At 46.4% G+C, this 24,486-nt stretch overlaps 1 protein-coding gene across 7 annotated transcripts in view; it reads right to left on the reverse strand.

Moving 5' to 3' along the window:
* The window catches only part of CFAP251 (cilia and flagella associated protein 251), a 68,076-nt gene extending 44,306 nt beyond the window's left edge, over positions 1–23,770 (reverse strand). For 6 of the 7 annotated variants that reach the window (XR_006707902.1, XM_045459695.1, XM_045459694.1 and 3 more), the window contains exons 1-8: positions 23,638–23,770; positions 22,055–22,716; positions 20,987–21,370; positions 15,668–15,808; positions 13,551–13,660; positions 6,560–6,671; positions 6,222–6,302; positions 1,127–1,204 (exon numbers count right to left, since the gene is read on the reverse strand). Coding sequence is in view for 6 of the 7 variants with exons in the window: in XM_045459695.1 (XP_045315651.1) it covers positions 1,127–1,204; positions 6,222–6,302; positions 6,560–6,671; positions 13,551–13,660; positions 15,668–15,808; positions 20,987–21,370; positions 22,055–22,696 (1,548 nt within the window). In the remaining variant the exon portion in view is untranslated. The remainder of the gene's footprint in view (positions 1–1,126; positions 1,205–6,221; positions 6,303–6,559; positions 6,672–13,550; positions 13,661–15,667; positions 15,809–20,986; positions 21,371–22,054; positions 22,717–23,637) is intronic. The other variant, XM_045459700.1, reaches the window with a different exon arrangement.
* Positions 23,771–24,486: the final 716 nt, after the last annotated feature.

A 24,486-nucleotide genomic window follows, 5' to 3' on the forward strand; every position in this document is an offset into this window, starting at 1 on the left:
TTTTAAAGTGTATAATTCAGTGACATTTAGTACATTAATAATGCTGTGCAGCCATCACCTCTCCTAGTCCCAGAACACTTTTATCACCCCGAAAGATAGCTCCCTCTCCATGAAGCAGTCCCACGTGCGGCTCCCGGAGCCCCCAACAACCACCATTCTGCACTTTGTCCCCTGGATTCTCCTGGTCTGGACATTTCATATCAGTGCAATCATACAGCATGTGGTTTGCTGTGTCTGGCTTCCTTCATTTAGCACCATCACCATGCTTTCGAGATTCACCCACATTGCTGCAGGTGTCAGTGCCTCGTTCTTTTTTTATCGCTGAATCATATTCCATTGTATGGATTTGCCACATTGTGTCTGCATTCATGAGCTGATGGACAGTTGGCTTGCTTCTACCTCTTGGCTATTGCAAATAATGCTGCCCTATGAACATCTGTATGTGAGTATTTGTTGGCTTGCCTGTTTTACATTCTCTTGCATTTAGGAATTCCTGAGTCCTGTGGTAAGTTTATATTTAACTTTCGATGTTTTTTTAATCTCATGATTCCACCCTGTATCAGTATACATATTGCTGATCTGTTTCTAACTCCTATCTATAAAAATCAAGGTCTTGAAAAACCCTGCATTTTAAACCTGTTAAGTACGTTTAAATAAATATTTGACTCATTACTTTAAAAAATTAAATGAGGGGCGCCTGGGTGGCTCAGTCGGTTGGGCGTCTGACTTCGGCTCAGGTCGTGATCTCATGGTTCGTGGGTTCGAGCCCCGCGTCAGGCTCTGTGCTGACAGCTCAGAGCCTGGAGCCTGTTTCGGATTCTGTGTCTCCCTCTCTCTGCCCCTTCTCCGCTCATGCTCTGTCTCTGTCTCTCAAAGATGAATAAACGTTGAAAAAAAAATTTTTTTTTAATAAATTAAATTAAATTTAAATTATCTGCTTCTGACTTAATACACTAATTTCCAGTGGGGCTAAAATAAAAACTGTAATTACATAAAAAACATTTCAATACATATTTATTGCTTCCTAAGTAGATACTATATTGTTACATTACCAATATATCTGTACTCAGAGAATGAACACATATTTGTCCCCATATTTAAGACAAACAAAAATATTTCTACTTACCCACAAATAATATATTGCCTGTGTTTTACTATTGCTCACCAATTCTTTATTATTTGTTGGATTAAAAATAAGGTAGTTCTGAAATATAAAGTATGGAAATATATTACATTACAATAAATTTTCTGTTTCTCTCTGGCTAAACTGTTAAAATTAAATAATATTTTTATTATAATAAATAGCTGGATAGGAATATAAAACAGAAAAGACATGGCATTTTGTAAACAACAGGAATATAATCTAAACATCGAGTGTTAAAATTAATGGTCTCAAATGTGTTCCCTTTCTCATTTAGTCTTATTTATTATAACTCATCATCTGTAAATTGGAACGAGCAAAAGTCAAACAATATTCACTAATAACCTTTACTCTGTGTCCTTTTGGACAAAAACTGCTGCATACACATTTCTAAATTTGACAAGGCCACAAGGTAACTTGGAATGAATGCCAAATACTGGAAGGAGTTTCTGATTCCTGCCAAGGCAGAGAATAGCACAGGTTGCCTGGCTCTCTTCCCAAAGAGCCCTGCAGCAACTATGGAAGCGAGGAAACCATGAAATGCAGGAACTAAATCAAATAGCAACAACACGGCAGAAATCCCCCGGGAGACTTAGGCACATGTCCTGCCAGGGTATGTATGTGGAGGGGGGAGGGGCTGGCTGCAACCTGGGGTGAAGGGCTGCAGCCGGTAGCCCTGGAAAACAGGTTCCAGAAACACATCTTAGGGGCACCTGAGTGGGTGGCTCAGTCGGTTGAGCGTCCGACTTCGGCTCAGGTCACGATCTCGCAGTCCGTGAGTTCAAGCCCCACGTTGGGCTCTGTGCTGACAGCTCAGAGCCTGGAGCCTGCTTTGGATTCTGTCTCCCTCTCTGTCTGCCCTTCCCCCCCTCACTCACACTCTCTCTCTCTCTCTTAAAAATAAACATTAAAAAAATTTTTAACATATTTTTTAAAAATTACAAAAAACAAAAAAAAGCCAACTGTTGAAAACTAACAGAAAATCATAAAGGCATCCAGAGTGGGGCAGGAGGAGAAGGAAAGACACATAACTTTCAAAAGAAGGAACAATAAGATTGATAGCTGACTTCTCAATAGAAATGGTGTAAGTCTGAAGACAGTGGAATAATATCCTGAAAGTATTGAAGATAACTACCAACCTAAAATCCTATAGTTAGGGAGAACAACCTTCAAAAACAAAGATAATTACCAGAAGAAACGGAAGCATATATCCCTACAAAGACTCGTGCATGAAAGTTCATGCAGCTTTGTTTTCAACAGCCAGAGATAGAAAACAATGCAAACGTCTTTCAACAGTGAATAGATAAACAAATTGTGTCATATCCACTCAATACACGACTACCATTCAGCATTAACTCAATAAAGGACACAAAGAATAATATAAAGGAATAAACATGTAACAACATGGATGAATCTCAAAAATTAAATTGAGTGAAAGAAGCCAGAGTCCTCCACAAAGAGTCCGTTCCTGTACAATTCTAGGGTATGGAAACTAATAAAACATTAATAAACAGGAGGATAGATGTTGGGAGACAGGTGGAGGGGGAGTTTAAGTTTATTCCCATGCCAATGGGAAGTCACTGAAAGATTTTAAGAGAGGGATATAATTTGTTTGGCTTAAGAACTACTGCTCTGGGGGCACCTGGATGGCTCAGTGGGCTAAGTGTCCGGCTTTGGCTCAGGTCATGATCTCAGGGTTGGTGAGTTCAAGCCCCTCATCAGGCTCTGTGCTGACAGCTCAGAGCCCAGAGCCTGCTTCAGATTCTGTATCTCCCTCTCTCTGCCCCTTCCCCACTCGTGCTCTGTCTCTGTCTCTCAAAAACAAGTAAATGGTAAAGAAAAGAAAAGAAAAGAAAAGAAAAGAAAAGAAAAGAAAAGAAAAGAAAAGAAAAGTAAAAACTGCCTGCTCTGGCTGCCACAGGAAGGCTGGTAGGAGTGCGTCAAAACCGAACCCAGATCAGATGGGAGGATGTTGTAGTCATGCAGGTGGATGTGATGGCTGTAGAAACAGAGAAGGGAGGCAGGATTTCGGGATGTACCTGGGGGGTACACAGTAGTTAAAAGCCATGGCAATGGATGAGAACAGCCAGGAAGAAGGTGTAGCAAGAGGAGGAGCTCCCACAACTAAACCCTGATGACCGCCAACACGTAGAAGGTAGGCAGTGAACGAGGCAGAGCCCACAGAAGAGCCTGGGAAAGAAGGCCAGTGAGAGAGCTGGAAATGCCCACAGGCAGGGACGCACCTGAGGACTTAATAGTGCTCATCTGACTTGGAAGTACCAGCGACTGTGATAAGGACAGTTTCGGTAGATCCGTGGGTGGGCGGAAGACAGACGAAAGACAGCAAAATCTTCATCGACTGTACGATAAATGAGCTGTATTGTTCTCAAACGAGGAGAAACTGCACAGCAGTGAGAACTGATGAATCACAACTCAATAATCAACATGGATGAATCTCAGAAACATGGCGGAGAGAATGAAGCAGTTATGACTCCAAATATGTACAGATTAAAGCAGGTGAAACAAAATAGGATAGTACGGAGGGCTACGTACATTGCTGGGGAAAAGTGTAAAGGCAAGCAAGGGAATGTGTAACACAAAACCTGGGACACTGGTTAAGTTGGGAAGCAAGGCTGGAGATGAGATTGGGGAAGGGGGACAAAGGGACTCAGGGTTTGGATGATGTCCTCTTACTTGACTCATCAGTGAGCACACAGGTACATTTCGTTCTCTTCCTTAAAATGTACACATTTTACACGGACACCTTATTTAGCAATGAAAACATAAAGAGACCAAATGTTTGGGGCACAAAAAAGATGAAGGAAGAAAGCAAGTGCGGACAGTCATTCTCAGACGTGAGGGACGTGAACCGTCAGAGGCGGCTTCTTCTCCAAAGAAGAGTGACACTGAAGCCCGTGTGTTTGTGGAGGGGGTAACCACCCAGCAGAGGGAGAGCTGACCACTGCAGGCGAGGGCCGCATGAGTGGGGAGGGATCCAGCGCACCCAGCTCTCAAGCAGAGAGAGGGATAAGAGAAGGTGGTAGGTTGAAGGCAGGTTGTAGGCCTGGGGGTGAGAGCAGGCCAGTGTGTGTATCCAATGGCTCTCAGTTTCTCAATGAAAAATGAGAGAAACCATCAGCTGAGAGCAAAGAGAAAGGACCGAAGAGGAAGGAGGAGACGATGTGAGACTGTTGTCTCTAGAAACCAAAAAGACAGCCTACTAGAATGGCCAGGCAGTGCTGAGAGCTCCCTCCACATTTGTGACTCGATGCCAAGTAAAAGGAATCGGCTTAGTTGGGTGGTTCTCTCCAGCCACGTCCAGCCTGCTCAGTCGGGACGCAGAGCAGGCTGTTGGGGGAGTCCATCCAGGCCTAGGGCTATCTGCAATGCTGTCCGATAGCACTTTACCTTAAGATGGAGACGTTCGATAATCTGCGCCGTCGAAAGCGGCGGCCACCAGCCACATGTGGCTAATGAGTACTTGGAATGTAGTGACACTGAGGAAATGAATTTGTAGTTTTCTTTCATTTCAATTGACTTAAACTTAAGTAGCCGCATGTATTCAGCAAAGTTTCAGGACACAAAATAAGCTGAGTTTCTATACACAGGACTAGCAATGAGGAATCCGAGAAGGAGATTAAGAAAATAAATGGATCCCCGGGGGCGCCCGGCGGGGGCTCAGTCAGCTGAGCATCCAACTTCAGCTCTGGTCACAATCTCACGGTTCGTGGGTTCAAACCCCACGTCAGGCTCTGCGCCGACAGCTCAGAGCCTCGAGCCTGCTTCGGGTTCTGTGTCTCCCTCTCTCTCTGCCCCTCCCCTGCTCATGCTCTACCTCTCAAAAATAAATAAACATTAAAAAAAAATTTTTTTAAAGAAAAAGAAAATGGACCCACTTACAATAGCATAAAAATACTCCGGAATAAATTGAGGTGAAAGATTTGTACACTGCAAACTATAAAACACTGCTGAAGGAAATTCAAGAAGACGTAAGTAAATGGAAACACATCTCGTGCCCGTGGATTGTTCCGAGAACAGTAACTACCCAAAGCAATCTACAGATTCCTTGCAGTCTCTATCAAAATCTCAGAGGCATTTTTTGCCCCAATTGAGAAACCCACATAGGGGTGGCGGCTACCCTATCAGCTCAGCTTAGAAAACATGTAAGGAAGTTTTTTCACATAAGGGAAGGGAATCAAAAATAATATAAAAACAGGGAGGGGGAAAAAACAGAAGAGGCTCGTAACTATGGAGAACAAACAGGGTTGCTGGAAGGGGTGTGGGAGGGGGGATGGGCTGAATGGGGAAGGGGCATTAAGGAACCTACTCCTGAAATCATTGTTGCACTATATGCTATATGCTAACTAATTTGGATGTAAATTTTTAAAAATAAAAAAATAAAAAATAAATTTAAAAAAAAGGAAGTTTTTTCCAGGGAAGTGGAGGAAAGTTGGGGGGGTGGGCGGAAGGAGAGAAATGGACATAAGGCTGCGGTATGGTGTGTGCCTGGCTGAGCCTAGTCACCCAGACCCTCTGACTGGGTTCCAGGTCCTGCAAGCCAGGTAGGCAGCTTGCACGGTGTCTGGTGCATAGTAGGCCCTCAGCAAGCGTGCAATGAATGAAGGATGCAATGTGAGTAAGACAATGCAGCACAGCAGGGTAAACTTTTTGGGTGCCCTTGGCAAGTCACTTCAAGCAAACCGAGATTAATAACAACTCCGGGATATGAAGAGCAGCTAAGAGCATGCCTCTAGAGTAAGAACGGCTGCTAGCTGGTGACTTCAGACAAATTATCTAACAATAGTAGCATTCCACAGGCGTTACTAAAGTAACAACTCCGACCCAGCACGTTTGCATGGATTGTATGTAAAGAACTTAGCAGAATCTGGCATGTAACAAGTGCTCAGAAAAATAGCCACTAGCCTCAAAAATAAAACGAGATCATGGAGATGAAAGTGTTTTGTTTTGTTTCTTTATGACCTCTAGTGCACCGTAACAAAAGTAGTAAAACAGAAAGTAGGTTTTGACCTGGGCTCAGCGTCGCTGCGGGCAGGGCTTTACAGACTTCAACTGAGCTCACCTGAAACCCATACTCTTTGGGAAGGTCAAGAGTACACGCTGGCGTTTCCACTGCTAACGTCCACCTCCAGATGCAAACTTTCTGTAACAGCAGATAGAGGAGAATGAGAAAGGTCCTGAAGGCTGCTGAAGTACTCCACACCTGCCGTGGTAACCCTGTAACTTCAGTGAACTGAGGACGGCACTGTGAGCCGAGCCACAGGCAGAGAGCCCCTGACAAGGGGCCACGGAGTCCGGTCACGAGAGCATCACACACGGCGTGTGGCCTGAGCAGAGCTGCCCACCGGGACGCACGACAGGCCAGCCAGCCCTCCAAGGCCGACCCGAAGGGCCTTGTACCTGGATTTCAGCATCTGAGATGGTTGCCAGGTACTTGGCGTCCCGGGTGATGGCTATGGCCCCGATGCCGTTGCCTTCCGGGCAGCTGTCAAATATCGTGTGCACAGGAATGCTGCAAAACAGGACCGGGGAACGAGCATTTGCTGAGGTCTGCCTTGCTTCCCAGACGGACTCATTTCAAAAGCATAACAGCTATGGAGAAACGAAATGTGGTCCAGGCATACAATGGACGGTGACTCGGCCCTAAAACAGGCCTGGTGCACTGACGCAAGTGTACCATGAGTGAGCCCCAAAAGCATCCTGCGACGTGCGAGAAGCCGGTCACAAAGACCATATATTGTATGAGTCCATTAATATGAAATGTCCATAATTAGAAAATCCATAGGGACAGAAAGCAGATCGGTGGCTGCTGGGGCGTGGGGAGGGGGGAACAGGCTTCCCTTTGTTGGGGGATGGAAATATTTTGGAGCCAGATACAGGTGGTGGAAGCACAACCCTGTAAATGTGCCAAGTGCCAGTGGATTGCACACTTAAAATTTTTTTTAATGTTTGTTTATTTTTGAGAGAGAGAGAGAGACAGAGAGAGAGAGTGAGCGAAGGAGGGGCAGAGAGAGAGGGAGACACAGAATCCGAAGCAGGCTCCAGGCTCTGAGCTGTCAGCACAGAGCCTGACGCGGGGCTCAAACTCATAAGCTGTGAGATCATGACCTGAGCTGAAGTCAGACGCTTAACCGACTGAGCCACCCAGGCGCCCCTGGATTTGCACTTTAAAATGGTTAATTTTAGGTGTGCCTAAGTGACTCAGTTGAGCATTCAACTCTTGATTTTGGCTCAAGTCATGATCCTAGGGTTGTGGGATCGAGCCCCGTATTGGGCTCCAAGCTGAGCATGGGGCCTGCTCAAGATTCTCTCTCTCTCTCTCTCTCTCTCTCTGCCCCTCCCCCCTGCATGTGCATTCTCTCTCTAAAATAAAATAATAAAAAATAACAAAATAAAATGGCTAATTCTACATTATGTGAATTTTACCTCAAGTAAAAAAAATGAAATAAAACTAACTCATCATCACGTAAATGTGCTATTTGCTGTTTTCATGAAGTTATTGAGCGCTGATTCTGTGCACAAAGGATGCCAGGCACAAAGGATGAAAACATGGGGAAAGATGCCTATGACAATCCCAGGCTCCCAGGAAAACGCGTGTCCTCCTACCTAAGTGGGAATGTAAATCAGCAAGCTTTTGGGATGGCGGTTTCGCCGCATCTATCAAAATTTTAAATGTATATGCACTAGGACCCAACAATTTCCCTGCTGTGGCTTTTTCCCAGAAAAATAATAGCAAAAGTAAACAGAGATAAATATACACTCATGTTCACTGTGGCATGGCTTTAATGGCAAAAAAAAAAAAAAAAAAAAAAAAAAAATCTGGAAACAACACCAATATCCATGTATGTAGAAATTGTTTAAAAATATTATGACCGGTGGGGCAGGGGGCGCCTGGGTGACTCAGTCGGTTAAGCTTCTGACTCTTGATTTTGGCTCTGGTCATGATCTCACTCTACGTGAGCTGGAGCCCCGTATCAGGCTCTGCACTGACAGTGCGGAGCCTGCTTGGGATTCTCTCTCTCTGCTTCTCTGCCCTTCCCCTGCTCGTGCTCTCTCTCTCTCTCTCTCTTTCAAAATAAGTAAATAAATTAAATACAAAAATAAAATAAATTAAAAAGTATATTATGACATAACCGCATAATGAAAAACTATGCTACTTTTAAAAAGAATGAGGTAGATGTGGGAAGGTGTCCAGATTTTGCAAAAAAAAAAAAAAAAGCAAATTGTGAAACAGCATACAGAGCATCATCCTAAGTGAGGGAGGGAGAGTGTGTGTGCATTTATGTGCACAGAAAAGTCTGGAGGAATGGACTCCCAACTACACACGGGTGACTCTGAAGGTGTGTTTGGGTGAGGAGAGACTTCGTCTGTTTTTCCTCACTCATTTCTGCACTGTGTCACTGGCAAGACCGCAGAAGTGTAGGCAGTAGGCAAAGGCCTGTCACAAGCGGAATTTAATTAGATACTTAAATATGAGAGAGAGAGCCAAAGAAATGCAGGAGACAGCAGAAGCAAGGATGGGAGTGATGTCAGTGAGGGGCAGTGGGGGGGGGGGGTCCCTGACTTGCCCTAGAGGTGAAGAGCAGGCGGTAGGGACAGGGACTGATGGTTCCCCATTGTTTGTCATTATAGAGCCCTTGTCATCCAACTGGCTGGGACCAAGCGTCTGCCCCGGCTGAGGACCTGGCCGGTTCCCTGTCACTCAAGAAGATTTCCTCACCCTGGGAAGTACCCCCCAAATTCACTTGGGAGGCAGTCCTGTTATTACTACAAATGGCACGGCGATGCCCTTAGTGGGGAAAAGCGTCTTGTCCCTGTGGATATTCAGAATTCAACCTAGGGACGATGATGTCGGTCGGGCCTGTACCACAAATGTATCGGTGGTAAGAGAATTTGGTCATTTTGTTTAGGAATGGGTGATGTTTAGGAGAACTTAACATCTCAGAGTCTCTGATGGATTAGATTTGTGATTCTAATTTAAGGTCTGTAGTTGATTTAGACTTACGATTTCAAATTCAGATTGCACTGGGTTTATAAACAATATTAGACTACTTATGAGAACTTAAAATTTGCCATAGTTATGTCTAATTTATTAGACTTATAAGAATTACTTAAGTACGGGTGAAGGGTTTATTTTTTAGTCAGACTACTAAAGAACTTAAAGATAAAACCAAATATATTCAATTTCTAAGTGCAGTTTAAAAATGCTTAAAAGGAGTTAATAATCAAATTTGTGAGTGGGGCCAAACATTAATCAAAACCCCCTTAAAGGCAATTGCAAAAATGTGCTAGATTTATAAAAGGAGTAAGATTTATAAGTTGAGCAAAAAGCTTAAGGAAAAACTGTGGTTTTTAGTTTATAACTTTAATAAAGTGAACATTAACTCTAAAACCAAATAATCTTTTCTGGGCTCCAAAGTCATCATTTCCTATATCATAAACTCATATCGACATACTGAATTGCTAAGCACAGACGCACTTTACTTTGTAACTGGGAAAAAATATCGCTGCCAGAGCCGCCCCCAGTCTGGTGGGGGAGACAGCTTTACAAGCAAGAGAGAAGCCAAGAATAAACACTGTCTAAGGGGCCAGCGGTGCCTGGGGAAGGGGAGCCGTGAGCAACGGCTTCAGAGAAGAGACACACACGAGGGGCCCCCCTCCTATCTGCGGACTCTCTCTCACGGGATATAATAACGCTCCCTCGTGTGTTAAGGCAGATGTCCCAGTACTTGCAGCTGAAAGTATGTGACAGCCACAGATGACAGCCAGTCATATAGACGGGGAATTTCATTTCTGGGGGACCTGTTCCCATGGCTATGAATCAAGGTGCGTATTCCCTGTGACACAGGCTGGGCCGGCAATGGCCGGCCTCTGAATGGTTTTAAGCAGGCGAGAAACACAATCAGATTCTGTGTTTGGGAAAAGATCACACTCAAAATGCTATGGAGCCGGGCCACCTGGGTGGCTCAGTTGCTTGAGCATCCGACTCTTGATTTTGGCTTGGATATGACCCCAGGGTCGTGGGATTGAGCCCCACATCAGGCTCCATACTGAGCTTAGAGCCTGCTTAAGTCTCTCTTTCTTTCTCTCTCTCTCTCTCTCTCCCTCTGCCATTCTCCGCAGCTCATGCTCTCTCTTTAAAAAAAAAAAAAAGAGGAGGTGCCTGGGAGGCTCAGTGGGTTAAGCATCTGACTCTTGACTTTGGCTCGGTCATGATCTTGTGGTTCATGAGTTCAAGCCCCGTGTCAGACTCTGTGCTGACAGCGCAGAGCCTGCTTGGGATTCTGTCTCCTCATTTTCTGCCCCTCCCCCACTTGTGTTTGCTCTCTCTCTCTCAAAATAAATAAACAAACAAACTTTTTTTAAAAAAGGAAAAAAAAGGGGTGCCTGGGTGGCTCAGTCAGTTAAGCGTCCGACTTCGGCTCAGGTCATGATCTCACAGCTCGTGAGTTCGAGCCCCGCATCGGGCTCTGTGCTGACAGCTCAGAGACTGGAGCCTGCTTCACATTCTGTGTCTCCCTCTCTCTCTGCCCCTTCCCTGCTCATGCTGTGTCTCTCTCTGTCTCAAAAATAAATAAACATTAAAAAAAATTAAAAATAAATAAATAAAATAAAAAAATAAGGAAAAAAACCACATGATGATACATGATGATATCCGTATATGTGTATTTAAGACAACGGCAAATGTTCTGGAAGGAAACACACCAAACTGACTACCTCTAAGAAGAGGACTAAGATTGGAGATGTAGCCAAAGGAGATGTTAGCTTTCAATTAAAATGATTTTTAGGGGGGTGCCTGGGTGGCTCAGTTGGGTGTCTGACTTCAGCTCAGATCATGATCTCGTCGTTCGTGAGTTTGAGCCCCGCATCGGGCTGTGTGCTGACAGCTCAGAGCCTGGAGCCTGCTTCAGATTCTGTGTCTCCCTCCCTCTCCTCCACTCCTCCACTGCACTCCTCCTCCACTCATGCTCTGTCTCTGTCTCTCTGTCTCTCAAAAATAAATAAACATTAAAAAAATTTTTTTTAATAAAATGATTTTTAAGAGTGCCAGGGTAGCTCAGTCACTGGCTGTGTCTGACTCTTGATTTTGGCTCAGGTCATGACCTCATGGTCCACGAGCTCCAGCCTCGCATTGGGCTCTGTGCTGACAGTGTGGAGCCTGCTTGAGATTCTCTTGCTCTTTCTCTTTCTGCCCCTCCCCTGCTCACTCTCTCTCTAAAAAATAAATAAACATCTAAAAAATATAACTAAAGTGATTTTTAAAAATCAACAGGTGAACAAATAAGCAACACTGGTATATCCATGCAACAGAATCTTGAGCAGCTAGAAAAAGAAAGGGAGCATTGGGTCAAGCTACCACATGGCAGAACTTTGGAAACATGCTGAGAGAGAGAAGGCAGATGCACAAAGCCACGGACAAGTCCACTGACACGAACTAGCAACAGGCAAATCTATGGAGACAGGAAGCAGATCAGGGGCTGTTGGGAGGGAGAAGGGGGAGCTCACTGGCACAGAGTTTCTGTTTGCGGGGGGTGATGAAAATGTTCTGGAAATGGTGGTGATGGGTGCATAACACTGTGAATGCAATTAATGTCACTGAATTATACATTTAAAAATCATTAAGATGGTCAACGTTATGTTATGTATTTTTACTACAATAAGACAAAATCAGTGTCCCGGAGGCTGGACTGCATGCAGAGTGAAGCTGGAGAGAAGGAGGCCGGCCGGGCCAGAGAGGGTGGGCAGGGGCACCCGGGAAGAGATACAACAGGGCTTGGGGACATTTTAGCAGGAGATACCCATGGGATATCCAGGTGGAATGTTCTCCGGCAGCTTCCTCATCAGTGAAAACAGGAAGTATTGAGGTGGTTATTTTTTAATGCTTATTCATTTTTGAGAGAGAGAGGTGGTGGGGGAAGTTCAGAGAGAGAGGGGGACAGAGGATCTGAAGTGGGCTCTGCGTTGATAGCAGACAGCCCGATGCGAGGCTTGAACTCACGAATCCTGAGATCATGACATGAGCCGAAGTCAGACGCTTATCTGACGGAGCCACCCAGGTGCCCCAATATTGAGGTGGCATTGAGATGAAGACAGTGTGGTTTCAAGTCCCAGGTCTGCTGCTTCCTGGTTGGAGAACAATACCAAAGCATCCTCAGGCCGTGGCCAAGGAAAGGCCAGAGGAAGCGAGACTCAGAAGAGTCTGAGAAGGAAGAGGCAGTAAGTCGGATGAGAACCAGAGGACGTGGTATCAGAGAAGCCAAGGAAATGAAGAGTGTCAAATGCCACTGAGATGTCCAGTAAGATGAGGACCAGGGTTAGGTAACATGGCCCTATCCAGGTCACCAGTCACCTGGGGACCTGTGTCTTAGAAGATCCAATATAACTTTCCAGAACACTCCAGAGCATTAAACACACCTTCTTCCTAATCTAGCCCAACTGGACTCGTCCACTCCCAACCAGAGCCTTACAATCTTGTCAACTAATCCTGCACTGCTCTCTGCCTCTAGGACCAGGAATTAAGAAAGAAAACTCACATATAAGCATCCGTCATGGGCCAGGTACCGTGCTCTACTGGCCTCTATGACAGTCCTGTAAGGTAAGTGTAGTGGGTTGAAGGGCCCCCTTCAAAAGTCATGTCCACCCAGAACCTCAGAATGTGAGCGTTATGTGGGATAGGGTCTTAGCAGGGGTAGTTTGTTAAGATGAAGTCCTACTGGATTAGGATGAACCCTAAATTCAATGACTGCTGAACTCACAGAAGAGAAGACACAAAGAGATACACAGGGGAAAATGCCATGTGAAGACAGAGGCAGAGACTAGAGGGATCAGTCTACCAGCCAAGGACTGCCAAGGGCTGCCAGCCACCACCAGCAGCTGGGAGAGAGGCCTGGAACAGATTCTCCTTCGGAGGCCCAGAAGGGACCACCCTTGCAGGCACCCTGGTTTCAGACTTCCAGCCTCATGAACTGTGAGGGAGCAACTTGCCGTTATTTGAGGCCCCTCAGTGTGTGGTCATTTCTTAGAGCATCCCAAGAAAACTAAAACAGTAGGTATGATTAGCCTCTTCCTTTTGCAGGTGGGGAAAGTCACTTCACTTCTCTGGGCCTCCAAGCTGGGTTTGTGTGAGTTAACCTCCCTCAGCCCCGTCTACTCTGGGACACCGCCAAACCAAGTTTCTGGGCCTCGGGAGCCAAGCATCGTAAACGGGAAATTCACCAGGGTAATGTCACTCAAGGCAACAAGATGGCCAGCCTCCCCCAGGTCCCCTAGCCCCTCACCCTGCATCCCATCACTGGTTTCTGCACGCCCAGGCCGGATTGCTCGTCCGTCCTGCCCACAGTGGCAGACACAGGACACTAAGTAGGAGAAAGCATGGTGGCACCAAGCCTACCCTGTGAAGGAGTCCCATATAATTATCAGGCAGTTGGGCCCTTTGTCGGCCGTGGCAATCCACCGCCTATCTTCACTGATGCAGAGGCAGGAGATCACATTGGGGTGGCCCTGCAGAAATGGAGAGAAAATGTTTTGAAACCTCAAGGACACGGCCCAGGCTTGGCACTGGTAGGAGTGACTGGGGCCCCAGAGAGAACGGAGCTCCCCTTCCAGGTTCATCTGGCTGAAAATTCCATGCCCACTGGCTTTCCCTGGCATTTCTCCATAGCCAGCGGTGTTCAAATTTGCTCCCCCTCAAAACACCTGGATAAGCCCCACTGCCCACAAGAACAGGGGTGTCCTACAGGTATAGGCATGTCCCCCACTCTGAACCCAGGTTGAGAATAAATGTTGGGGTTCTGCCTAGTCCCCTGGAAGCTCCTGCCGGCCTCATCGCCCTAAAACAGTGTCCACATCAGGTCACTGAGCAGCTCTGGAGCAAAAGGTTCCTCGCTGGTCTATCTGCTTTCATTCCCAGCCCCCTATAATCCTTTCCCAGTAACTCAGGAATCTTCTGGAAACACAGAAAAAACGGTAGTGCTCCCTGCCAGGAAATAGCCTCTTTCCACCCTTCTTCATCTTCCCTCGCTCACTCTGCACCAGCCATACTGGCCTCCTTTCTGGGCCCCACGCACAGGCCTGCAAACTCAGTCTAGAGTGCTCCTCCCCAACCTGTCCCTGGTTGATTCATTTTCATCAGTCAGATCTCGGCATGAAGGGCATGTCTGCATTCCCAGGCAACCCAATCTGAGGTCCGGCTCTCACTCTTGACCTCTCCCCTATAGCATTCCCACATTTCCTTTGGAGTGCTTGTTATAATTCATAGTTATGTATTTACGAGACTATAAGCTCCATGAGGTAGGGGGGACTGGATCTGTTTTGTTCATGACTACAGACCCAGAATCTGCAACAGATGTTATGAGAAATATCTGTGAAATGAATGAATGAATGAATGAATGGTCAAGGCCTTTCCCAGCCAGCTCACTCTGACCTGCCTGGCATTGTCCCCATTTCTCAGCCCCTCTGCCCACTCCTGCTTCTTCCTGACTCTGCAGACACCAGCTCTCCCTTCTCCCTGTGCCATTACCACTGTGCACAGTCCCACACACTCAACTGAGCTCTGCAGAGTGGTGCTGGCTGGTTTCGTGTGTATTCCTGGCCTTCTAGAGAGCAACTTTTTCCAGCTGCACCCACATGGCTTGGATCCCTGGCACAATGGACTATGGGAAAATCCTTTGTGATGTTTTTGACCTAGGTATTGATTAAAGAAGGTCCTTATTAAAATATATGTCCATTGAAAAGGGTAACATGGAACTGTTCATCGGGTTAACGAGTGGAAAGTCAGAGAAGTCCAAGAAAGGAGGATATTTGGTCAGATAAATGATGAAAATGTCAGGAACGGAGGAAGCAGAGTGGTGTGGGGAAGGCAGGCATGTGGGACACTTGGGGAGGCACAGAGGGCGCTGAAAACAAATAAAGGTGTTCAGGGGGGGGGGGGGGAACAGGATAGGACAAAACCAACCTACTCAAAACTTTCAAGTCAGGGGACCTGGATTCAAGACCTGGCTTCATGTGCAGGCTCAAGCAAGTCAGTTAACCTGCTCTGAGCCTTTGTTTTTTCTTCTGTACAATGGGAATATTAACACCCACTTCTCAGCATGATTATAAGGATCAACGGATGCCCTTTTAAACCTGCAAAGGGTTTGAATCCCTGCTGAAGCCTTTTGTGTTCCCCCCAGATGTGTGGAGACAACATGATCTATCCTGACCACACTTTTAGGGAAATGCAGAAAAAAAAATACAAATGCTTTAAATTCTTGTTGCTATAAAATTAAAATCAATTGCTATTTGTTAATTGATTCTGATTAGGGTCAGACAGACAGTGAGTAATAAAATGGGTTTCTAAAGACAAGATTTGCTATAGTTCAGAAGAGAGGTAGGAAAACACGATGGTGATATAATGAAGTCAGCCCTTGCAACAAAAAACAAAATGCTGTAGTCTAGTGAAAAACAACCTCTTTTGCTTGTGGTAAAAACAAAACAAAACGAAAAACAAAAAACAAAAACCTTGCGTACTTGAAGATGGTGCTGATTATTATTGAAAACGTTGTAGATGACCGCGGTGTGAGCGCAGACATACAGAAGAACTCTCTGGTTTTCATCTCGAATATAGTAAACAGGAAGAGAACTGTTCCAGCCGAAAGACCAGGTCAAGGTCTGGAAGACAAAGATAAAACCAGCAAGACACTAAGTGTGCCGAGGCCAGAGCTAGGATGCTAGGCGCTCCTGGCACAGTCTCTGGAGGAGAAAGATTTCACATCATCAGTCCAAAGAGGAGAAATCACTTCAAGAAAGTCCTCAGCCACGTGCTACAGTGTGGATGACCCTTGAAGCCATGACTCTGAAAGAGGCCAGACACACAGGTCCGCAGAGTGTGTGACTCCATCCACAGAGACAGAAGGTAGATGAGCGGCTGTGGGGCGGCTGGAAGAGGGGGTGGGGAGTGACTGCTAAGGGGGATGGATTTCTCTTGGGGGGGATGAAAACGTTCTAGAATTGCATAGTGGTAATGGTTGCACACCCTTGTGAACAGGCTAAAGACCAATGAACTGTACACTTAAAAGGTAAATTCTGGGGGCGCCTGGGTGGCGCAGTCGGTTAAGCGTCCGACTTCAGCCAGGTCACGATCTCGCGGTCCGTGAGTTCGAGCCCCGCGTCGGGCTCTGGGCTGACGGCTCAGAGCCTGGAGCCTGTTTCCGATTCTGTGTCTCCCTCTCTCTCTGCCCCTCCCCCGTTCATGCTCTGTCTCTCTCTGTCCCAAAAATAAATAAACGTTGAAAAAAAAAAAAATTAAAAAAAAAAAAAAAAAAAAAAAAAAGGTAAATTCTGGGGTGCCTGAGTGGCTCAGTCGGTTAAGCGTCCGACTCTGGGTTTTGGCTCAAGTCATGATCTCACAGCTCGTGGGTTTGAGCGCTGATGGTGCAAAGCCTGCTTGGGATTCTCTCTCTCTCTAACCCTACCCTGCTTGCTCTCTCTCTCAAAATAAATAAAAAAACTTAACAAAAAATGCTTGAGGGTAAATTTCATGAGGATGTAGAGGAATCGGAACCATGGTGCACTCCTGGTGGGAACGTGAAATGGTGCAGCTGCTATGGACACACCAAGGGGACTCCTCAAAAACTTGAAAACAGAAATACCACATAATGCAGCAATCACACTTCTGGGCACGCACCTAAAAGAACTGAAAGCAGGGTCTCAAAGAGACATTCATACACCCAGGTTCACAGCAGCATCTTTCACAAAAGCCAAAAGGTTGGGCCACCTGGGTGGCTCAGTTGGGTTAAGCAACCGACTTTGGCTCAGGTCATGATCTCATGGTCTGTGAGTTCGAGCCCCACTGGGCCATGTGCCGACAGCTCAGAACCTGAGCTGTTCCTCATATGAGCCGCCCTATATGTTCCGAACTACATTAAACGCTTTATATACATGGTGCCATGTGCCGACAGCTCAGATTCTGTGTCTCCCTCTCTCTCTCTGCCCCTCCCTGGCTTGTACTGTCTCTCTCTCTCTCTTAAAACTAAGTAACCATTAAAAAAAAAAAAAAAAAAAAAAGCCAAGCCACCCAAGTGTCCATTGACAGATGAATGGACAAACAAAATGTGAATATTATTCAGTCTTCAAAAGGAACGAGTTTCTGACACACTCTACGACATGGATGAACCTTGAGGACACTGTGTAAGTGAAATCCACCAGTCACACCAAGACAAATACTGTAGGATTCCACTTACATGAGGTCCCTAGAGGAGGAGTCAGAGCCACAGAGACAGAAAGTAGAATGGCAGTTACCAGGGGCTGGGCTGGGGAATGGGGAGCTGTTGTCCAATGGGTAGGGAGTTTCAGTTTTGCAAGATGAGCTCCAGGCACTGGTTGCACCTCAGTGTGAAAGTACTTACTACTACACCGTATACTTAAAAATGGTTCAGATGGGGGGCTCAGTGGATTAAGCAGCTGACTCTTGATTTCGGCTCAGGCCGTGGTCTTACCATTCGTGAGTTTGAGCCCTGTGTCAGGCTCTGCGTGGACAGTGTGGAGCCTGCTTGGGATTCTCTCTCTCCCTCTCTCTCTCTCTGCCCTTCCCCCGCTCACTCGCTCTGTCTCTCTCTTGCTCTCTCTCCCTCTCTCAAAATAAATAAATAAACATTAAAAAAATAACAACAACAGATCAATATCGGCTCATCAACTGTGACAAATGTCCCATGCTAATGCAAGATATTAATGAAAGGAGAACCTAGGCAGGGAGGAGGCACAAGGGAGTAGAAGGGAATTCTATTTTTCATTCAGTTTGCTATAAACCTAAACTCCTCAAAAATATAGTCCATTTAGGGGTGCCCGGTGGCTCAGTCAGTAGAGTGTGCGACTCTTGATCTCAGGGTCATGAGTTCCAGCCCCACACTGGGTGTAGAGATTACTTAAAAACAAAAAAACAAAAAAACAAAAAAACAGTCCATTTAAAAAATTAACTAACACCAGGCGCCTGGGTGGCTCAGTTGGTTAAGCATCCAACTCTTGATTTCGGCTCAGATCATGATCTCATAGTTTGTGGGATTGAGCCCCGGGTCCGGCTCTGCGCTGACAGCTCGGAGTCTTTGGGATTCTCTCTCTCTCTCTCTGTCTCTCTCTCTGCCCCTCCCCAGCTCACATGCGCTCTCTCAAAATAAGTAAGCTTAAAAAAAATTAACTAAGGCCAATTAATCGAATGTGGTGTTGTCTAAAGCGATGGCTAAGTGATTAGAGATTTTTAGTAACTCGTTCATTCGGTATTAACAGAACTTCCTTGTCAAGCAGTGCTCACACTAATTGAAACCACACAGTATTCATTGCATTTTGCACTCATGGTGACCAATCACGCAGATAGCCATCTCTTATGGCAATCTTTTCCTGTAAAACATGAAAACAAAACGTTATTGTCAAAACCAGATTTCATTACATTTGACAGTCACAAGATCCCCTCTCATAAATGCAGGATACCTTTCTTTCTTGGCTGGAGACAGTGTCCATGAGCCCCATGAGCCACTCAAGGCCTTTGGGATGAGGCAGGGGACCCCAAAGGAAACGGAGGGTGCCACGGGCACAGAGAGAGATTCAGAAGCATGCTCACTGAAGCACCTCTAGGGAGAACACGAAATCAGAAGGAACATAAATGGCCATCAATAATAGGGAAATGCCTGAATTTAAAATGAAGAAATGGGGGCAGGTACCTGGGTGGCTCAGTTGGTTAAGCGTTCAACTTCGGCTCAGGACATGATCTCACATTTCTTGAGTTCCAGCCTCTGTGCTGACAGCTCAGAGCCTGGAGCCTGCTTCGGATTCTGTGTCTCCCTTTCTCTCTGTCCCTCACCCAATCACGCTCTGTCTCTCTCTCTCTCTCTCAAAAATAAATAGACATTAAAAAACATTTTTTTAGGGGCACCTGGGTGGCTCAGTCGGTGGAGTGTCCGACTTCGGCTCAGGTCATGATCTCACCATTCATGAGTTCAAGCCCTGTGTCTGGCTCTGTGCTGACAGCTCGGAGCCTGGGGCCTGTTTCCGATTCTGTGTCTCCCTCTCTCCCTGCCCTTCACCCACTGTCTCTCCCTGTCTCTCAAAAATGAATAAACATTTAAAAAAATTAAAACAAATTTTTAACGAGGAAATGGATCTACATTCACTGATATAAAACAAAATCCTCCAAGATATATGAAGTAGAAAAATACTCTGCAGACATGCAGAATCTGTCACTGGTAAAGAGAACAAAAACTAATGGGTGTCATGGTGTGTGTGTGCACACACTCACGGGAGTACACAGCTAACAGGTCTGTAGATGCACAGAACAAGGTCTGGAAAGATCTACAGTTATACTAAACCGTAACAGTAGTCACCCCAGGGAACTGGGATGGGCGTGGTCAGTGTAAGAAGGGGAATCTGCTTTGTTTAATTTTTTTTTTTTTTTTAATGTATGGAGCACCTAGTAATATTAACAGAAAGGAAAAACAATACAGGAACGGGAAAAGAAAGAAGGTATACTCAAAGCGCTAAACAAGTTTGTAGAGAGAGGTCTGGTTCTGCGGTGAGCCCAAGGTTAACAGGAGACCCAAACCCCTGGCACAAGGGTCACCTGGTCTCATTAGTGATATTACATGATGTCTTATTAGCTGGCTAAACAAGACAAAAGTCTTCAAGGGCTCTAAAACTTACTTATTCTTTCTTTTGGACAGAATAATCTCAAGCTTTGACCTTGAACTCCACTGCTCAAAGTAAGCCAAATGTACAGAAAGGAGGCTGTCAGTTGTCTGCCCTTCTCGCTAGACATTTTCCATCATCCTCATCGGCATTACCACCACCACTGCCATCTAGCTGTTGACGCTCAAGTGCGCCCTATATGTTCCGAACTACATTAAACGCTTTATGTACATTCAGTTGCTTACAAATCTTCCAAAGGCCAACTCTGCAGGGAAAAAAGAAAAACAGGAGATGAATCCTAGGAGGCAATTGTCAGAAGCAGATGGAGGAAGAAGGGGGGAAAAAAACTTTCCTCTCCCTTCTCTTGGTAAATGATAATATTTTTATTCCTCGCAGATGGTGCCTCCCTGGAATACTGTCAGTGGCAGCAAAGGCAGATTCCTTTGGACTGCCTGGTGCTTTTCACAGTGGCTTTCACTTTTTTTCCATACCTTTCACTTTTTCTTAATTTTTTTTTAACGTTTATTTTTGAGAGAGAGAGAGAAGAAGGGCAGAGAGAGAGGGAGACACAGAATCTGAAGTAGGATCCAGGCTCCGAGCTGTCAGCACAGAGCCTGACGCGGGGCTTAGACTCACAGACCTGGAGATCGAGACCTGAGGCTTAACCGACTGAGCCACCCAGGTGCCCCAGTCCACACCCTGCACTTTCTGACCCATCTTGGTAATGGATAGTTTTAGGAGCCTGTAATGGTTTTAGGAGCTTGTAAAGCTATCAAGCAAGCTAAGGCAGAAGAGGTGAGGAGAGGGGGGAGAGGGGAAGGAATGGAGGAGGAGGAGCACAAAGTGAGAAAATGGAGAGGGGAGGGGGAGGGGGAGGGAGGAGGAGAGATGGAGCTTGAGTCTCCCACCAAAACCAGCACCCTATGCAACAGACAAACCACGTCCGGAATTTCCTGCCTGCGGAGCAACACTATTGGACCCAGATGCGGCGTTCCTGTCCGTAGTCTGTCATGCGTGTCCAGCTGGAGCGCTGAACTGAACTTTAAAACACACAAGTCTATTGTTAGTTTAAAAAGGATATTTCTGGTGGTATTTTTTTTTCCATGTGCATAAAACTCCCCCATTTCACAATGCTCTCCGAGTGTTGGAGGAAATCAAAAAGCACATGACACTCACCAAAGGGTACACATTGGCTTTGTCATCCTTTCGAAACAAAATGTCCTCACTGGTGGCCACCAGTGAATCCTCGGGGATCTCTGCTTTGGGCTGGAATTCTTTTCCTTTTTCTTCACTTAAGTTTGATAGTCTTTTGTCTTGTATCCCTTCTCCCTTTTCTGCTTCCAAATCTGTCCCTTCTTGTCCCGATTCATCTTGGGGCATCTGGTGGATTTTCTGCCCAAGCTTGCTAGAGGGCTGTGAGTCAGGGGAACTAATCTGTAGTTCCTCAGAACTGATTTGCTCCAAATCAAGAAATCTTCGTTGTGAGCTCAAGTCTCTAAAAAGCTCATTTGTTTCTGAATGCTTTGATGCACGCTTTGACTCATCACCACTATGGGTTTTCTTAAAAAAGAAAGAAAAGAAGATTGTGATTCCAGTTACAGTATGTGCTGCCGTATTCCCTCATAAATTTTCCTTTCTATTCCTAATCAGCCAGTCAGCGTTAGCCTCACATGGGAACCATGAAGCACTTTAAAAAGGAGCCTGGGACGTTTTGTACTTAAATGAGTCATGGGTGTGCCAGGTTTATTCCTGGCCTACCAGCAGAACCACACAGCAGAACCATTCTTCTAAGTGGCACTGGTCCTCTCCGAGGACAGACTCGGCACAGAGTCCCTTCTCCTTGGACCACAGCTGAGTTCTCTTCCAGGATGAGTCTGTGGAAAGCCTCCATTACTATAATCACACTGACTCTGTTCTAAAACAAGCACACTCCAGCTAATCCCTAGCCCCTCTTTCCATCAGCTCTGGTGCACACCTCCTCCAGGAAGCTTCCCCTGACCATCCTCCTAGCTGGGTTAAGTGTCCCTGTTTTTCTTGTTTTGTTTTTTAAATGTCTCCCTTGCATCTTTCAATCACTGCATTTAGCATATTGTTTTATAGAGCTCAGGTCTGCCTCCTGATACTCCCTAGGATTCCTTAAGAGAATGGATTGTATCTTATTTGTATCTCCATAGCCTGGTATATAGTAAGCAGTCATTTAATGATTATGAATGAATGAATGAACGATTTACAGTTACTACTTACTAGAAAAGTTCCCGACAAGATTGACTGGGAATCAGTCAATGTAAGTTTCTCCAAACTGATCTTGGACTTGGTGATTTCTTGGGGCTTCACTGTGGTTTCTTCCTGTACTCCTGCAGCTACCTCCTCCCGTGCTGCTGCAGCCTTTTCCTCCGTTTTTTCTCTCACAGCCTCCTCCTTCCCACCTTCTCCCCCTTCTTCCTCTTCCTCCCCTTTCTCCTCCACTCCTTCCTCCTTCTCCCATTCTTCCTCCCCCTCCTCTCCTTTCTTCTCTTTCTCTCCCACTCCTCCCCCCTCCTCCCCCTGCTTCTCTTCCTCTTCCTCCACTCTTTCCTCCTCCTCTTCCTCCTCCTCCCAGTCCTTTCCCCCTTCCTCCCCCTTCTCCCATTTCTCCTCCACCCCGTCCTTCTCTTCCCCTTCCTCCTCTCCTTCCTCTTCCTCCTCCTCCTGCTCCCCCTCCTCCTCCTCCTCCTGCTCCCCCTCCTCCCGAGGCTGTCTCCATACTAATATATCATCTTCCTTTAATTTCTGTGGCATACTTTCTACCTCTCTATAATACGAATTATAATCTTCTTCTTCTTCTTCCATTTCTGTTTCTCCATCTTCTTCTGTTTCTTCTAGTGGGTCTTCCCCTGCGTCTGACATTCCTCTTTGTGGAGTTTTCTCTAGAGAAATTTTGACCATAACAATCAGCAGTTCCCATTGTAATTTCCTGGTGCACTAACCTATCGATGAAATGTGCAATGCTGGCCCTGGTTCCTTTCCACAGCAATAAAAATAATTTCATACTCCTGGGAAAGCCTGTCCCAAATCTTCAACATATTGATCCCAGGGCCTCTCGCCTTTCTAGGAATAACTTTAGAGCCCTTTAGCTCACTTTATATATATTCATATTCCCTCAGGCAGCCAAATGATAACCCCGACATTAACGACAATACTAATAATGTAAATAAGGGCAGAAGCAATGTGCTTAGTGGTTAAAAGCCGGCTTTGCAACCGGCCTCTCCTAGCACTGAACCCTACCTGGTTCCACCACTCACTTGCTCTGTGACCTTGGGCAAGTCACTATACCCCTCAGAGTCCAAATTTGCTCACAGGCAAAATAAAAATGAGAGCCCTAAATTCTGGGGTTGAGATGCCATGTCAAATGCTCAACGCAGCTGCAGCCCAGTGGCTGAGAAAGGTGGCAGCTGTTTACAAAGTTTAAACGCCTTCTAGCATAGTCTCTGGTTTATTCCTTCCGCCAAACTTGAGTGTGAGGCTCTGGGAGTTGAAGGGACTTATTCAGATCACACCGCTAGAAAGAAGCAGACCTCCCTGACGCTTGGTTCCTGCATCTCAAAAATCATTACTATGATTTCCAGCAAGGGGCCCTCAGCACGAGGCCTGCGCCCACTGCAAACTTTGCCAGCGCATCTTGATGCGCGGCTTCGGGGGAGGGGCGGAAGGAAGGTGTGGGGGCCTGTTGGGGGCACAACGCGCAGCTCAGGTCTCTCCGAGGCCGCCCCAGGCCCGGCCGGGGTGCGGCGAGCGCCCCCCGCGGGGCACCGGGCCCTCCCACGCCAGGGCCCCCGCCCCCGACTCACAGAGCGCGCCCTCCGTGGGCCTCAGTGGCCGGGCCGTCCCGCCGCCTGGACCCCTCGGTCACCTCCCCGCCTCCAGCGGCCCTGGCTTTCTGCACCGCGAGCTCCTTAGTTACCGTTGCCACGCAAGCCCCGTCCCCAAGGTAACCGCCGCCTCGGCGACGGGCCGTAAAGCGGGAGGGCTGGACGGTGGTCACGTGCCCAAGGCTCTGCCGTAAGCGGGCCGCCACGCCCCCTGGCGGTCCCCGGGGAACGGGCGCGGCCGCCACTCGGGCAGCGAAATTGGCCTTCTTCCTGGCCGCTTCTTTCCTCCTGTTCCTCCCCCAACTTTTTCCCCCAGGCACCGAAGTCTAAAAAGCTGCAGCGGTGGATGCTTGCACTTTTGACTTTCTGAAGGCTTGACGAGATGAAGTGAAGAAGTATGAGCTGTTTGGCAAAATTCTCTTTGCCAAAAGCAAACTAAATTTCCCGGTTTCACAGACGCAGCACACAGATTTGCCCTCCACACTTTCTCTACGTGTTGTGTGCAGTGTTTTAGCTGGCTGGGATTACACGTTATATAGGTTACATGATCTTGCTGTTCTGATCACAAAATGTTTCTGCAAAACCAGCTTCGTTGAATCTACTGGGATCACTTCAAAGTGACTCTCAGAATCTCAAAGAGACAGCACACGTGGCCATCCTGAGGTTTCTAAAGGGAGACTTGGCAGGAAACCAGCCAAAGGCACTGAGGCAGAAAACTCTTTGGTGTTCTCATTTTAGGACAGTGTGAATGATGCTCCCTATCCCCCACCCCCAGACCCCACCCAATGCTGGTTGATTAATAAGCATACATCTCAAAAAAAAAAAAAA

The sequence above is a fragment of the Leopardus geoffroyi genome, chromosome D3 (genome assembly GCF_018350155.1).
Source record: "Leopardus geoffroyi isolate Oge1 chromosome D3, O.geoffroyi_Oge1_pat1.0, whole genome shotgun sequence".
In the NCBI taxonomy this organism is placed as follows: Eukaryota; Metazoa; Chordata; class Mammalia; order Carnivora; family Felidae; genus Leopardus; species Leopardus geoffroyi.